General features: G+C 34.7%; 1 protein-coding gene across 1 annotated transcript in view; it reads left to right on the top strand.

Moving 5' to 3' along the window:
* LOC138697072 (KH domain-containing, RNA-binding, signal transduction-associated protein 2-like) overlaps window positions 1-18,851 on the top strand; it is a 619,870-nt gene that overhangs the window by 448,934 nt on the left and 152,085 nt on the right. Inside the window, exon 5 of the mRNA XM_069822668.1 lies at window positions 10,437-10,725. Within this exon, the coding sequence (XP_069678769.1) occupies window positions 10,437-10,725 (289 nt within the window). The remainder of the gene's footprint in view (window positions 1-10,436; window positions 10,726-18,851) is intronic.

The following is an 18,851-nucleotide window of genomic DNA, read 5'->3' as shown; positions in this document are numbered from 1 at the left end:
CAACTTAAGTACTTTATGCTCTGACATCCTGATGTTCACAGTTAGAAACCTGAATCTAATCTGGTCATGTAGGTAGTAGACACTCACCGATTTCGCACCGCTTCCCACTAGAGGTACGCCTACTGTGTACTTGGCCTTGGAATTTCCCAGGGTTCACTTTTACAAAGATGCGGGAGGAAGGGTTGATGATCATTATATTCTAATCATTCCTGTATTTACCCTTTGGTCATCACTCTACTCCCTTTTACAAAAGAAAACACTGTCTCTACCTATTCGTCTAATAACCTCTTTTAAAGAAGTCAGAACTAATCCTTCCTTTATCCCTCACTGCGTACACCGTTCTCTTTAACATGTTTCAAGCTGTTCAGGAAGTTGAACAAATTCTTTGTCTTTCAATCCACTTAAGGAAGGTTTGAGATTTTGTTCTGAACATATTCCTGGAAGTTTATAGGAGAAATGGTTTCCTAAATTACATTTTGGCCATTTTAAAATTACATTCTCTTGGGGAAGTTCTAGTTTTATTATCACTATAACCGAAGCGAGGGTTCACTATAAACGGAAATATTAATGTACTTTTTAATGTATGCGGATCGGGACCAAAGATTTAGGTTCACTATAGCCGAATGTTCACTATAACCGAGTTCACTATATCCAGAGTTGACTGTATATTTTATATATATATATATATATATATATATATATATATATATATATATATATATAATCTTAACAATAGAATTGGGTATACACCCGGAGGCAGTGATATACAATAATATTACAGTAATAACATTACAATAATTACAGCAATAAATTAACATAGTAATAACATAAATAAAATTAACGTAAATTTAAATCTAACTATAAACAAAAAATTGCAATAAACCTAGGACTATAAATAAAGACTATGCTTTTTTTGCTTGGTTATCTAGCAACGCTGTATCAACTACGAGGTTATTTACCGTCGATGAGATTGGTGATAGCGAGATACTTGGCGAGATGAGGCGGAGGATTCGCCATAGATTACCTGACATTATCCTTACGGTTGGGAAATACTTATGTGCAAATGATTTCCGTCCAATTAGTATCCTACCTGCTCAATCAAAAGCTCTGGAACGTATTGTTCACAAACAATTAATGAACTATCTAACCGAACATGCCTTACTGGACGAATGCCAATCCGGGTTCAGAAATGGACATAGTACGACTACAGCACTACTAAAAGTGAATGAGGATATACGTGAAGCCACGGATGAACGAAAATTAACATTACTGACATTACTTGACTTCAGTAAGGCATTTGATACAGTTGACACGGACCTTCTATTATGTAAATTAAGACTTCTGAATCTTTCTGAAAGTTCTCTTACTTGGTTTGAATCCTACCTTCGCGAACGTCAACAATGTGTCATTGCATGCGATTATTCTTCAAAATGGTGTGTCGTGAAATCTGGAATTCAACAAGGATCAGTTCTTGGACCTTTACTCTTCATGATCTATAGGCCTATTAATGACGTGACTAATATGATAAAACACTGCAGATACCATATGTATGCTGACGATTTGCAAATTTATTTGCATTTCCACCCTGACGAGACTAATGGCGCAGTAAACAAAATAAACGAAGACTTGAATTCGATTTCACTGTGGACACACAAATTTGGATTAAGGTTAAATCCAGAGAAATCGCAAGCAATCTTAATGGGACATAATCGTCTACGAAGCACTATTGATAGTAGTACTATACCACATATAATATTAAATGGGATTATTGTTAAATACAGTGAAACAGTTTAAAATCTTGGCATTTTTATGGATAGCGATCTAAATTGGAACACTCAAGTAACACACATTTGCAAAAAAATATTTTCTCAACTTCACTCCTTGTTCCATATGAAAGAATTTCTACCACTTAGTCTAAAAAAGAATCTTATTCAGACGCTTGTAATGCCCCATTTTGATTATTGCGATTCCTTGCTAACTAATGTAAGTTCACTCTTAGCTGAGAGACTACAGCGTGTTCATAATGTGTGCATACGATTCATCTGCAATACTCGTAAATTTGACCGTATTACACCTTCCCTCCAGTTGCTTTCATGGGTGCGTCTGAAGGAACGAAGAACAATACATTCACTGTCTCTTCTGTTTAGAATCATGCATACTTCTACTCCGAATTATCTGTTATCGCGCTTTCAATTTCTTAAAACTCTTCGAAACCGACATCAAGCACTTCTTCCTATCCCTCATCATAGAACGTCTTTATACTCATCTTCCTATACTGTAGAAATACCTCGCCTCTGGAATTCGTTACCTAATGACGTCAGGGACAGCCGGACTTTATCACAATTCAAAATTAAATTGGAAAATTTTGTCTTAGTTAATGTTTTTAGGTATTGCTAGAAGTATTGATTTGTGTTTTTTTTTCTTTCTTTTTCTTTTTTAATCCAGATTAAAATTGTAAGTTTCTTGTTTATGTTACTTAATTAGTTAGGATACAATTAATTATGATACTTAATCACTCATTTAAAGTTTGTGTGACTGCAACCTGTGTATATTTTGTGTGGCTTTACTTTGTTTATAGTGTTTTTTCTCTCTCTCTTTATTTTTTGTGTAGCTTTATTTTGTAAATAGTGTATTTTTTTCTCTGTTTATTTCTATTATTGTATTTGTATTCCTCGTGTTGTGGAAGAGAAGGCCTGATGGCCTTAACTACACTAGAATAAATAAATAAATACTTAGGAAAAAAAACAACCAGGTAATCAGCCCAAGCGGGAATCGGACCCACTCCCAAGCGCAACCGCGGATCCGCAGGCAAGCGCCTTAACCGACCGAGCTACGCCGGTGGCAAGACTAATTTTATGCTATAATAACGCCTACTATAAGCAAAAGTATATCTAACTTACAGCATTTCTATTAAACCCAACTATTGTCAACTTAAGTGATTAATTACATACGAACTTAATTACACGACACAACTTAGAAATTACACTGCACCTACAATTAAATTCTGAGACTAATCTTTTCAACTTTTCGTTAAATGTATTGATTTTAAGAGGACAGGAAGAATAATTGTTTGTATGCATCTGGTCTGACTAGTGTAATATCTAGCTAGTCGGCGATGTATGCAATGGAGGGGGAGAGAAATTGACCACTCTACTCCATTATCTCCCGGCCTAGTTGCCTCATAAGTGGTACCTTCTTGGTGTTGCTTGCGTTAGTTATGAACTTTTAAATCGAAATTTAGCTCGATCAGTGTTTACTATGAACTGTGTGTTATACATGAACATACTGCCGATGGTAATACATAATGGTGAAGGAAGTTTGAGACAGAATGTTTACATTCGATGTACCGTTCGGGATATTGAGAACTGAAGCGTCACAGAGATCCCAACTCTATGATATATGATGGAAGAACATTACGTAACCTACTTAGATGCAAATTCTTTTTAAGTTAATTATAAACCTTCTAGTTTATATTAGAAGTTTTTTTATATTTAAGTTTTCCTTTCCAGTAGCTATCTGTAAGTTACTTTTAAAAGGATTGTGGAACTAATGCATTAAGAAAATTAGGCAAGGTGAAGAAAAGATTAGAAAGAGGAGTGACGTCATGTCAGGAAGAAATATCATGGCGGGAAAAATGGAATCTGCGAACATCGTTATCAAACTAGAAACCGAAAGGTATAACTTCATTGTTCTATATACACTTTTAACAGTCATATAGGCCTAATCACTGATTAACTTTGTAACTTATTTACTGCTTTACTGTGTTAATATGAAGAATTTTACCTGGCTGACTAGTTTCGAAGTGGTATTCTTCATTGTCCGAAGCCTAGTGAAGATATCGCGCTATCTTCTGGTTTCCTGTTGCGGTGAGGTGTGTTCAAGATTGTGTATATATGTGTATGTATTTATTTACACTGCAAATGAGTAGGGCCTATATACCCGGTGGCAGTGGTTACTAATAAATCGTATTCTATAATGATAATTAATAATATACACAACTAATAAAATACAATTAGTAATACTGCTAATAATAATTAACACTAATAATAATAATAATAATAATAATAATAATAATAATAATAATAATGAGAATCCTAAAGTAAATAAAGTACGATCACTTAAAATAAAATTTAAAGTAAATCTAATTTGTATCTTAACCCTAAGTTCGAACTAAAACCCACGAGTATGATATGTTCATATCTGCACGAGTATCTTTCAGCACTACACTTACTTCGCTGTCAACTCACTGCACTGGAATTACGAGACATTTTACTGATTCTATCCTGATTTCACTAACACTTCAAAAACCTTTCACTGTTCAAATACTTTGCACTGCCACTATAAACTATAAAGCTTCACTGACATAAACACGCTTCACTTACACAACACACCTCTTCACTGATGAAACACTTCAAATAACAAAATATAAATTACACTCTTTAAGGGTGTTGGAAAGGGTGTTAACAAAGTTACTCAGTAAGCAAACAATTTATAATCGCTTATAAAATAGTTCCCAATTGAAGAGGATATTAAAAGAGAATAAGATTTTGATGTGATGGAACAATTAATTAAGAAATGAACTTTGCCTCCAAGAAATGCCTGAAACTTTATCTTCAGTTAAATCCTTGACCTCGTTGACCAGAAGAATTGAAGCTCACCGACTGAACTGTTACTGAGACAATACAAGTTGCAAAGTGAATATTATTTCAATCCTACCAGAATTGTACAAAATGTTCCGCTAATTTTCCTTTCAATACACAGTTCTAAAATTTGCATACACTGCAGCTCGACCAAATTTCTAAGCCTCAAATGAACACGCTGTATTTCTAACGTATGGTAGGCTTTCAAAGGGCTTGTGTTTATACTTGAATCACTTTTTATATTGACTGTACAAGTTCGCCTGTGGTATAAGGCTGGAAGCTATTATAAAAGTGAGAGGCACACCTGACACTTCATTTTGAAATTGGAGCGCACCTCCCCAGCTGCACATTAATCCACCAATATCTCAACACAACAACGGTACAAAGGACAGAAATAAAAAAGTGTACTTACTTTTATAAAAGAGAGAAATGTGTGTATGTCATCTTACATACCTAGGCTACGCAAATAGTAAGGTGACTGCAATTTACTTTGAAGAACTTCATTCGGATTAGAGGAAATTACAAATTTGAAAGAGTCATAACTCTTATACTCCTGTATTTAAATAATTATCTTTCTCAATAGTCTAGTTGCGTACTTCACTCTTAACTAATATTCACAGTCCAAACACAAATATGAACGAGAATTTGGGTGAAATAAACACTGTTGCTTGTATTAATATAGAGCCACTCAAAGTATAGTAATATAAAAATTTACACTGTTTACCAATAAACTGGAATCCGCGGGAAAGAAATTAAATTTTATTATTATTATTATTATTATTATTATTATTATTATTATTATTATTATTATTATTATTATTATTATTATCATTATCATTATTATTATTATTATTATTATTATTATTATTATTATTATTATTATACTTACTTACTGGCTTTTAAGGAATCCGGAGGTTCCTTGCCGCCCTCACATAAGCCCGCCATTGATCCCTATCCTGAGCAAGATTGGATTAATCTATCATCATATCCCACCTCCCTCAAATCCATTTTAATATTTTCCCATCTACGTCTCGTCCTCCCTCCGATCTCCGACCTCCCAACTAACAATCTATATGCATTTCTGGATTCGCCCATATGTGCTACATGCCCTGCCCATCTCAAACGTCTGGATTTAATTTTCCTAATTATTATTATTATTATTATTATTATTATTATTATTATTATACTTACTGGCTTTTAAGGAACCCGGAGGTTCATTGCCGCCCTCACATAAGCCCGCCATTGATCCCTATCCTGAGCAAGATTGGATTAATCTATCATTATATCCCACCTTCCTCAAATCCATTTTAATATTTTCCCATCTACGTCTCGGCCTCCCCAAAGGTTTTTTTTCCCTCCGGCCTCCCAACTAACAATCTATATGCATTTCTGGATTCGCCCATACGTGCTACATGCCCTGCCCATCACAAACATCTGGATTTAATTTTCCTAATTATTATTATTATTATTATTATTATTATTATTATTATTATTATTCATTTGCGGATAGAACAGACGGCCTCCAGATTTGGATGCTATAGTCCCGTCGCTCTAATTTCCGGCAGCCAATCACGTTGCAGGTCGGCTACATTTAAACGTGCGTGTTGTGATTCGCTGATGAAGACGTTACGCATTTCCTAAGGCTGGATAAATACTTAATATAATCGCCCGCCATTTTGGCTCTTTCGTTGGCGTTCGCAGAAAGCACACGAGGACGTTATTTGCCCCTCAATTATTTGCTGAATTACAGTGTGTTTGATTTATTAACATAGGAGCTACGACTTGATAATGTTTAACGGTGTGACAAATAGATCCCTCGTCTGGTAGCTCGGCAACGAAAGAACAAAAATGGCGAAAGATACTACCTACCTAGACGTTATAGAGCCTTCACTTCCCAAGACGTAAGCAAAGAGGAGGAGTCACGCCGGGAATAACAGCGTCGCGACTATAGCTGCTAGTATTGAATAAGCCATAGACGGTCAGACGGGTAGAAATCGGACATGTCCTGGACTAGGCGGGCTAATTTCCTAGTACAGTGGTTCTTAACCCGGGGTTCATGGACTAAACAGCAGTAGCGTAAGTTATCTAAAATTTGTTTTTCGCTTTTTTACATCTTTGTAGAGAGAGAATACATAATTTTCACCAGATTTTAAAAGAGGCCCCTTAAATCAGAAAAAGGTTAAGTACCACTACCCTAGTGGGATTGACAAGATTATTTTATCACTTTATTTCAATATTCTTCAAATTAGAGGGTTGTATTTGCAATATATTTGCATCATCAACACAAGAAAACGTTTTGCTTTATACATTTTTTTCTTTTATAATTTTTGACAATATATTTCATTACCTATTTTATTTCCATTTGTCTTTTCAAATTATAGAGTTCTTTTACATATATTTACATTATGTACACAACGAAATATCATTACGATTTTACTTTATGTATTTTCCTGTATGTATTTTTTCTGTGTTTTGCAATACGCAAGGGTATGTCTGGCAGAATACTGTACTTTCCTAAAACAATTTACGTCATTGACGACGGGTTACATTAAATTTTCTGCTACTTGCATATGCTCATCTCCAACAGTATCATTTTGTGTTTGAGCATGCGTGGTGTTGTAATGTGGCTGAACGTTATATTTTTTCCCTATAACAGAGTGTCCACATACCGTTTTGCACGTTTGAACAAGAAAAGTCACTTTAAATGACATGTAGTGCCGATACGTGTTCTATTCTCTTTGTAAATAGCTCTCTTATTGTAGCATAAAATACTTCAATCTTCAATAATATAAAACTATTTTACGTTTAATTTGTACTTCAGTAATAACTAATTCTTTCTTTCTTCTTAACTTCTATACTGAATTTTCCAGTAACCCCAACATAAGTCTCGGAATGGGATTTAGTAAACAGCAAAGGAATAAGGCTATGAGTTTTGGTAGGTACTTGGAATGTCAACTTTCTCCAGTCTCCTGCAACTTCATCTTTCTTAGCCCCAAACATTTTCCTAAGCACCTTATTCTCGAGCACCCTTAACTTTTGTTCCTCTCTCAAAGTGTGAGTCCAAGTTTCACAGCCATACAGAACAACCGGTAATATAACTGTTTTATAAATTTTAACTTTAATTTTTTTTTAAACAGACTAGATGACAAAAGCTTCTCAACCGAATAAAAACAGGCATTTCCCATATTTATTCAGCGTTTAATTTCCTCCCAAGTGTCATTTATATTTGTTACTGTAGCTCCAAGATATTTGAATTTTTCCGTCTCTTCAAAGGATAAATTTACTACATTCATATTTCCATTTCGTACTACAGTCTGATCTGTTTGGTTATGGATAATATTAATTTATTATATTAAAGCTTTTATGATAGTAGGAAAAATTTCTTGCTGGTTATATTATGATTAAAAATGGGAGTTTCCATATATGACAATCAACAATGCATAATCTGAAAGGACAAATGAAAATCGTAATGATTAAAATGGCTACTACAAATCAATAGCGGGCACAATGTGTTCTTTGGTATGCTAAATTTGAGAGTGTTAAAAGAGTTCAAAGGGAATTTCGACGTGAATATGGTGTGCGGAATATAAATAAATACGATTCCATAATGATGTGGTGTCGAAAATTTGTAGAAACAGGTTCTGTGTTAAAAAATATGCAGGAGATCGTAGGCGAAACCCAGTACGAGAAGCTGCTATCTCTTGGCTTGGTCCCCAACACCCTAGATCTAACCCTTCCTGACTTCTTCGTGTGTGGTTTTGTTAAAGGCATTATCTAATCACAGAAATCCAGAAACACTGATGATCTGAGGGTAAAAATTACTCCCTCTTATGTTACAACGGACATGGTCTGAATTGCATCACCGTTATGAGTTGTGCAGGGTGCGCAATGGGGGTCATGTTGAGCTCCGAGGAGTCTCCCATCTTTCAGTGTTGTATGCACAAAGTTTCAACAAATAAAGTTCAGTAGTAAATGTTTTACTGTGTGTTTATTTTATCCATGCCCAAACGGATCACCCTGTATGTTCTGATCACGAGATATAACATGCTTTGTCTTTTCGGGGTTTACTTCCAAACCTATCTAATTACTTGCTTCAAGTAAAACTGTCTAATTAAAAGACAATTAATATTTGAGGAGAAAAATTCACTCCGGCACCGGGTATTGAACCCGGGTCTTTGGTTCTACGTACCAAGCGTTTTGACCACTGAACTACCCCGAATTCAATCCACAGCATCGGATCGAACCTTCCTCCTTCAATGTATGACTTGAGGCTTTCCCGGCGTTTGATGTAGAATAACTCTTCTCGGGTTCTCCGAGAAGAGTTATTCTTCCTCCTTCAATGTTTCCCTTTTGGCCTGATTCTAAGCTAGGCATATATGTTGATGTTTTATGTCCAAGTCAACTGCCGTTATGCAAGGGGGCGCATTCAGCTGAGTGACTTATTTGTATGTATGTATTTATTCACACTGCAGTGGGTATATACCCGGTGGCAGTGGTAACTAATTACACTCAATAATGGCAATAATAAACTTGTTAATTAAAAATACAATTAATAATAATACTAATAATTAATAATAATAATAATGACAACAACAGGGAATATACTAAATTAAATGAAACGATCACTTAAAATAACATTTGAAATAAATCTAATTTGTATCTTAAAACTAAGATCGAACTAAAACCCACGAGTATGATATGTTCATATCTGAACAAGTACCTTTCAAATTACTCTCATTTCGCTGTCAACTCACTCACTGCAATGGAACTACGACACATTTCACTGATTCTATCCTGATTTCACTAACACTTCGAAAACATTTCACTGTTCAAATACTATGCACTGCCACTATAAACTATAAAGCTTCACTGACAGGAACACGTTTCACTTACACAGCACACTTCACTGACACGACATACGTCTTCACTGATACAACACGCTTCACTGACACAACATAATTCTTCACTGATACAACACTTCAATAACAACATATCATTTACACCCTTTAAATACTGTGTATAATTACCGTCTATTAGTAAGGTCCTTAAGCCTATTTTTAAATACTTTTTGGTTGTTAGTAAAGTCTTTAGTAAGTCTGCAGGTAAAGCATTCCAGTCCCTGATAGTACGATTGAGAAAAGAAAACTTTCCAGTGTCCGTCCTCTGCCTTCTTTCCCTCAATTTATATGAGTGGTCGTTCCTTGAAGAGTAATTTGGCGGGATTTAGCCGGAATTCCGCAGTTAAGTGCCAAATAAGTCACTCAGCTGAGTGCGCCCCTTGCATAACGGCAGTTGACGTCCACATAAAATGTCAACATATATGCCTAGCTTGGAGTCAGGCCAAAAGGGAAACATTGAAGGAGGAAGGTTCGATCCGGTGCTGTGAATTGAATTTGGCGTAGTTCAGTAGTCAAAGCGCTTGGTACGTAGAACCAAGGACCCGGGTTCGATCCCCGGCACCGGAGCGAATTTTTCTCCTCAAATATTATCAATTAATTACAGAAATTATTCTGTAGGACAAATTAATAAATCTTTAATAAGTCTAATTAAAAGTTGTGTATTAACAAAATATCGGAAAAGTATCGAGCTCATAATCAGGGGTATCGATACCTCTTGAGTATCGAATCATCCTGAGTATCGGGAACCCGTCTCTTTTTAAAATACTGCGTTATTTAACAATATCACGAACAAGTTTCTGTATATTTACTAGACTAGAGGGAGGAGGCCCAGCGGTGGCTGTATTATCAAAGCTATTTTGAGTGGCGGTTTGACGGGGATGTGTGCGGCATGTTGCAGGACTACAACGACGAGATCCGCCAGGAGCAGATGTGGGAGATGCAGATCCTGAACACGCAGCGGGGCGGCGGCAAGGCCGAGCTAGGTGTGGGGCTCCCTGTGGGAGACAGTACCGCCAGCTCCAGCAGCACGGGCAGCATGTCCCCCTGCACACCGCCACCGTCGGGCACAGCGGAATCGCCGCCCCCGCCCACCGCCAGCCACGGACTCGTGCTGGCCCAGCAACACCCTGCTCTCAGGGGACTCGAACCCAGGGCATCCATTGCGGCTGCCACAGCCACCTCAGCCGGTAAGTGAATCCTCAATTCCATTTTAAAATAATTACTATATTATCTACATTTTCTCAATACAAGTGTCACTATTATCGCCGCGCTCTCATGGTTAACATTCGGCAGGTGTTTGAGCGGCCTCGTGCATGACATTCGGCAGGTCTTTGAAATGTAATTTTCAAATTCAAATTTCAAATTCAAATTCAAATTTAAATTTATTTACAATGTACATTTGAAATGAACACATATAAATAGATACCCGAAATGAGCATATCGTCGGTTTCTTGGTAAAAGTGACCAAGTCACATTCCAAGGCTTCCAAGCATTATGAAAATTTAAGACAATTTTATATTAAAAACTAATAATATAGCACATTTAATTTCAAAATAACTTATTACTAACATCTAAAGAGGTACAGTTATCTTTGGATGGATCATTAAACCTTTAAATGACTTTTCCAAACAATTTTGCATTTTGGACTTGGTCACTTTTACCAAGAAACCGACGATATGCTCCTGTTCGGGTACAGTCCAGCAGTCTACATAAATTTTACAGAGATCATATAATAATGCTGATGATAGAAATAATAATGACAATAGTAATAATAATAATAATAATAATAATAATAATAATAATAATAATAATAATAGAATAATCGTGACGGAGATGATACAAAGATAGTAATACAAAATAATTCATTAATAATAATAATAATAATAATAATAATAATAATAATAATAATATTAGTGATAAAACAAAAATATTTACAATAATAAAATAAATACTAAGACGGATAAAATAAAATATAAAACCACTAGCGAGAGTTAACACAACTTAAATAAGCATATAATAACCGGAAAAAAATGAACTCGAAAATCAACAGAAAAGTTCGTTGTATCGCAGACGACAGCAACCGCCGTATTGACATTGTGTTGTGCATTAATGGTAGTAGTGGGGAGCTGAAAGTCTACGTAACTGCCGTTCTCTTCGAATCTTCTCGTACAATCATGGGAAGTTAATGCTCCAAAAACAAAATGTCTACGAGTCAAACTGTTCATTATTACCAGGATAAATACAAATAATACTGAAATATATTAATCGAGTATCAGTTATAGATCTCTCCTTTTGTGCAAGAGGTATCATATCAAAATATTTTATGAATGGCGGGGAAAATATAAATTTCAATAACTCTCTAGTGAGAGAGATAGTGACAAGTACAATCAAGTGTATCTGTGGCGATGCTAAGAAATAATTTATTGGAGATATACACTGTTATTAATTAAGAAAATGATTAATTTATATTTATTACAATGTTTTATCTTATAGGTTACATGCATCAGATAAATACAATAAAAATTAGTACCATATAATGCTAGTAACACTTAAAAAAATAATAATAACATTTATCAAATATCATACAAACATTTTCACTTTATTTTTAAACTTAAGAATGTGTAAATTGCTTAGGTCTGGATTATTTTTCAATACTGAATTGTATAGTCTTGGTCCATAATTCCTACTGTGTCTTAATCCAGCTGTAGTGTGGCATTTAGGTTCTGCCAAAAGAGTTGGGACATTTCTTCTGGTGTTATGTATATGTTTTTCAGTTATAAAATTCATTCGATTTTTTGTGAAAATAAATTAGTACTGTATGTTTATATATTTGCTCAATTTTTCCTACTTGGAATTCAGAATAAATAAATTGTGTCGGATAATCAAGTGGATTATGCAGACAAATTTTGATGATACGTTTTGCATTATTGTTTTCAATTTCTTATGTCGCCGCTCCAATCACTCGTCTCAAATTCAATATTGCAACCAATAAGCTGCTTCCATTATTAAATGACACCTACTTGTCTAATCCACGTGCACTAAAACCGAGGTTGCGATGTCTTGTGCCGAGGACGAACATTAAGGTATGTGATTAAAATTATTATTAAAGAGTTATTATTAAGAGTTAAGAATGTCAACGTACTCGTATATGAAATAATTATAATTATAATAATAGCCATTTAAAAATATAAGAAACTAGTGCTTATTCTTATGGAGGAAGTAGACGTGACAACGTGACGCTTAGAGTGAAACCTACAGAGCAACAATCGGTCGGCAAAATTATGTTTTAAAAGCATACCGCACGTTATTGTATGATGCCGACATGTTAACATGAGAGCGCGGCTATAATACTACAGTTAAATTTATGATGTTGCTAAAATTTTCTTCAAATTCAAATTTAATACACCGTGTCCGGAGTAGAGGTATCAAGAAATAAATGTTCATTTATTAACAGGAGGTTATTTTACTATTATTATTATTATTATTATTATTATTATTATTATTATTATTATTATTATTACCGTAACAAGCCACTCGGCCTAATACTTGTTAGGAAGACGACGATTATTATTATTATTATTATTATTATTATTATTATTATTATTATTATTATTATTATTATATGTTTGTCACAGGATGCAGAAACTCTTCAAGATTTTATTTTTATAACAACGCTAGATAGAAATCTATACAACAAAGCAAGGAAATTGAAGAACTATAGTCGCGACGCTGTTATTCCCGGCGTGACTCCTCCTCTTTGCTTACGTCTTAGGAAGTGAAGGCTCTATAAAGTCTAGGTAGGTAGTATCGTTCGCCATTTTTTGTTCGTTCGTTGCCGAGCTGCCATATGAGGAATCTATTTGCAACACCGTTAAACATTATCATGTCGTAGCTCCTATGATAATAAATCAAACGCACTGTAATTCAGCAAATAATTGAGCGGCAAATAACGTCCTCGTGTGCTTTCTGCAAACGCCAACGAAAGAGCCAAAATGGCTGGCGATTATATTAATAGTTATCGTGCCTTAAGAAATGAATAACGTCTTCCTCAGCGAATCACAAGACGCACACGTTTAAATGTAGCCGACCTGCAACACGATTGGCTGCCGGAAATTAGAGCGACGGGACTATAACAGTCAACATTAATCATTCTAATTGAACATAAAATGTGGACAGCACAGCAAAAAGTGAAGTGTGTGCTTTGGTTTTCTGAATTTTAAACCTGTTACGAGGGTTCGACGCCGATTTCGTCTAGAATTCAACGTGGATCTACATACAACTAAATCAATTTTGTGGAGGGCTAAAACTCTTAAAGAGACAGGATTCTTGATTCCACAAACAGGCAAACATCTCAAGAAAAAAAATAACGGAAGAAAGGGTCGATCGTATACGAACTGCATTCAACCGGAGCCCAAGGAAGTCCATTAGGGAGGCTAGTCATCAGTTACAGATTCCCAAATCAACTGTTCATGACGTTCTTCATAAACGACTCAAACTACGTGCATACAAGCTCCAGTTTCTTCACAGTATTCAGCCGAACGATAGAAGATTAAGATACAATTTTGCGACTGAAATTCTGCAAAGTTTTGACGAAAACTCTTCATATCTTGAGGAAGTGGTATTCAATGACGAAGCTGCATTTCATCTCTGCGGTAAAATTAATCGCCATAACTGCCGAATATGGGGGTCCGAGAACCCTCGTGGAACACGAAAGAACCACGGAAAAAGTTAATGTTTGGATGAGGTTAATGCACAATATAATTATTGGTCCATTCTTCTTCTTGGAGAAAACCGTGACTGGGCACAGTTATCTTGATATGCTAGAAAATTTCGCTGTGTCCCAAATTCCCCTTGGATCAACATTTCAACAAGATTGTGCTCCACTAAATTATCACCGTGATGTCATAAGTTTCCTTCATAGAAATTTTCCTAATCGTTGGATTGGAAGAGGCGAACTCAAAGCATGGCCATCAAGGTCTCCTGATTTGACTACGTTGGATTTCTTTGCCTGGGGATCATCAAGGATTTTGTGTATCAACAACATCCAATCAAAAATTTGTTACAATTGGGAAAACGCATCAGGTTAGCAATTGATCGCATAACGCCTGAAATGTTGCAAAACACTTGGAGGGCATTGGAATATCGTTTGGACATTTGCAGAGCAACAAGAGGTGCTCACATTGAGATATACTGAACTGTATGTAAAATTTGGAGAGTTTTATATAACATTAAAATAAATGTTCAATTAATTATTTTCAGGGTTCAGTCTGGTTTATCTTTTATTCCTTTATACCTCTAGCCCGGACACGGTGTATAAAGATGTTAATTTTAACTGTAAAAGATGATGAAGATTCGGTTAACTGCGATCACAACAATTACATGACGAGCTTTCGTCCACTTTCGAATTTGCTGATGGGACCGATTTTTTCGGTAATGAAGACTAATTTTGTATTCAAGTTATGATTTAATTGAACTACATTTATTACTTTTTTCTAGAGTTTTCTTCCACATAATCGCATTAATTTTGTTTTATAGTTTTAAGATTTTATCGAAATTCAGATTTAACAGAATTATGGCCAGTTTCACCAAACTTCGTTATCATTATAACGTCTCGTTAAATAATTTAATGACACGTTAGTCAGTTTTTGTGTTTCACCAAGTATCATTATTGCTAACGCATCTTTAAATTCATCGTTAATTTATTAGGACCTATTCGTCGCGTTAAAACAGTAACGAAGCGTTAAGAAGTCAAAAACATGGCGGACGTAATTATTCGATGATGAAGTTCTTTATTTAGAACTTCAACATAACGACGAACTTATATGTTGTAATAACACTCGGAATAATCATTTTGAAGATTTAAGTGATAAAGAATTCCACGAAAGCTACACATTAAGGAAATAAGTAGTAAGAATGATTCTACAAGAAACTGAATACCGGTATATTGTATAGGTTAGAATACGACAGATAGAAATCACCCCCTTAACGCCTCTTCAACAGATTCTTCTCGTTTTAAAATAACGTTGCGGGAAGTTTTGAAATAGTAATTGATGATATGAACGGGGTATCAAAAGCTGTATTGTCTAGATATGTGAATAAATTATCAGACGTACTATCAACATTACAATAGTCATTATTTCTATAGGCCTAATAAGCTTATAGCTAAATTTTATGTTGTCATAGACAACATAGATTGTGTACATGTTCCAATCGTATATCCTGGCAGTAATATAGCCAAAAGATTTTGCAATAGAAGATCCTATTTTACCTTCAATATTCAAACAATTTCATAGGCCAATGTAACGCTCCGCATAGAAAAATTGTGGCTAAACTAGCGCTGAGGTAGTTTCCTTCGTACTCTGCTTATACACCTTGGACATACGAATCTGTGACAGGTTACGTTTGATTAGTTTAGGTTTTTGTTATGCCTTGCATATACGATCAACTGCATTACCACAAAAAATCCCTTATAAGTTCAACGATTTTCACTTCTACCTCAGAACTACCTCAGCGCTAGTTTATTGAAATTGTAATAGGTTAGAATACGACAGATAGGAATCACCCACTTAACGCCTCTCCAACAGATTCTTCTCGGTTTAAGATAATGTTACGGTCTACACAGATAGCACAACATTCCAAAGGAGGATGCCTTTTAAATGAAAAGGGTGCAAAGAGATTTTCTTTTAGGAGACAATGGATACCCCTTAAAATCCAATTTAATGACACCTCTCCTGAATCCTGCCACACAAGCATGGCAAAATTGTTACAGGGTACTAATAAATCTGCATGAAATACAGTGGAAAAGTAGTATGCAATTTATGGAAGAGGCGATTTCCCGTCCTAAATTTAGGCCTATTATAACTGCTTAGAATGCTTTGTATAGAATTAATTGTGGCATCAATTTTTAAGCTGTCGACCTTTTAGTCCGCTAAATTTTCTCAGATATCCTTTAGAAGCTACAATTTAACTGCTCTACATTCCTATTATTTACATTTGGAAGCAGCTGTCTTTTTTTTTTAATTGCGGTATGACAACATACTGTATTTAGGAAGATGTTCTTAAAACTACTGTCTCTTACCCGTTTGCCTATGATTGTTTCCTCATGCCAAACAAAGTCAGCCATGGTCATATGTAACCAATGAAATTCGCGATTTCGAAGCCATGGTCGTATGAAAAACAAAACATGCAAGATACAAGTACAAAATCCCCTCGTTAGTAAACGCCTGTTAATTTTAAAGATACGAGGCTTGGTGAAACAGTCAACTTTTAAATATTCCGTTAAAATTAAACGATCCATTTGCTGACAAGTCGTTTGTGCTGATTTAAAAAAAAAGCTTGGTGAAACCGGCCATTAGAGTTTTTTTCATTCTGTCCCGGTTAAAATATAACAACAAAAGATTAATTATGTTTTGAGATTCTGTTAACGTTAGGATATAATATATGCTGCTTCAATGTAATAAGATTAATTTTGTGCTATTTTAAAATTCTGTCTAAATCCAGATTTAATATAAAAATATTTATTTCGCTATATTATTTGAAGTTTCTATCACAGTTCAGATTTTTATTCCCAATGCCAACAGGTTGTTTTCAGACTTTATTTGTATTCTCTCCTAAGATTTAACATAATAAAATTTATTTTATTTTATTCTTTTACCCCTGCGTTACTCAGGTTATAAATATTCTCACCATTGCTCAGGTGGGGTTTCACAAACCCCATTTTAAATAATTGATATATTTTTCCGCAAGTTTCAAAAATTAGATAAACGCAATTAAATATACTATTCTTAATTCACTTAAACAATTTCTTAAGTGAACTCTTCTAGATGTGATTGAAAAGTATACAGATGCACAGAGTACACACTAGCTCCATCTCTTAGATTTTCGTTGAAATATACGCACCGGGGTTTACCATACCCTACCTGAGTAATGCAGGGCTAACATTCTGTTCAAGTTCATCTTGAACATAATAAGATTAATTTTGTTAATATTTCTGTTCAAGTTCAGATTCAACAGAATCGCATTAATTTTCTTTTTAAGATATTTTTAAAATAGAAATTTAACATAATTACATTCATTTTGCTTTCATGATTTTGCTCAAGTTCATATTTAACACAGATTAATTTTAACGTTAAATATTAAATTTCTGTGAATTCCAAAATGCTGTAATAATTAATTTAATTTTGTACGTAACATTTTGTTCAAGTTCAGATTTAACAAAGTTAGATTTATTTTATCGTTAAGCTTTCGTCCTAGTTCCATTATACAGCAATCAGACTCATTTATGATTAAACTTTCGTCAGAAGACTATAATATAGAACAGTCAGATCCTTTTATCGTTATATAGCACTTAGTTTCATTTATAGTTAAACTTTCGTCTGTGTTGTAAAATTACACAAACTGATTAATTTAGTCGGTGACATTTTACTACAAATGAGATAAAGGGCAATACGATTAATTATGTTGGTAAGATTTTGTCCAACTTCAGGCTTAACACAATCAGATTAATTCAATCGTCAAACTTTCGTCCATTATAATGCAATCAGATATATTTTACTGCTAAATTTTCGTCCAAGTTCCTTCATACTGCACCTATTTTATATATTACATGTAAATGACAATTCAATTCCGATAGCGCTTTTAAACATAATCGTTACTATGTTAAGGATATTCTGGACTTCGGAAAACATCACACAGCAATAAACACAGTTTCCATGGCGCACCGTAATTAATTCAGTCAATGCCTTGTCGCGACACTTGTGTTTCAATACTCAGATTAATTTAATAGGAATATAGTTCAATTTATCATCAAATTTAGTAGGCCTGCTTAGAAATAAATCTAAGAGATATGGCACATCATGCTTTCTTTTTCAAATGTATTACAATAAAGGCTGTTCCACAAGAAACCGGAAAAGAGAACCAGAACGAGAACGGAAAGCGCAGGAAGTAAACGTGAAGATTTTTTTATTCACAATGAATCGAGAACGGAAACAACTATGCATATCGATAAGTATGTCAATAACGTTATTTAAAGTCGATATCATGCATTCTGATGTTATTTGTTTATAATTGACAAATAGCGTTCTTACATGAGTACATAGGTTAACCAACTTCATAATTTATGACACGGAATATTTAATAATTCAGTTTACGTGGTAATCTTGATCATATACAGGGTGATTCTCGAGCATCTACCATTCCTTACGGAGCTTATTTCCGAATACTTGTCCTAATCTTAATATTTTCAGAATTAAGGCTCGTTCACAATAAACCGGGAACGGAAACGACAACGAGAACGAGAACGGAGATAATGTTA

The sequence above is a fragment of the Periplaneta americana genome, chromosome 3 (assembly GCF_040183065.1).
Source record: "Periplaneta americana isolate PAMFEO1 chromosome 3, P.americana_PAMFEO1_priV1, whole genome shotgun sequence".
NCBI classification, from domain to species: Eukaryota; Metazoa; Arthropoda; class Insecta; order Blattodea; family Blattidae; genus Periplaneta; species Periplaneta americana.
Note: the sequence above shows the minus strand (reverse complement) of the source record. Positions and strands in the feature narration are given on the sequence as shown.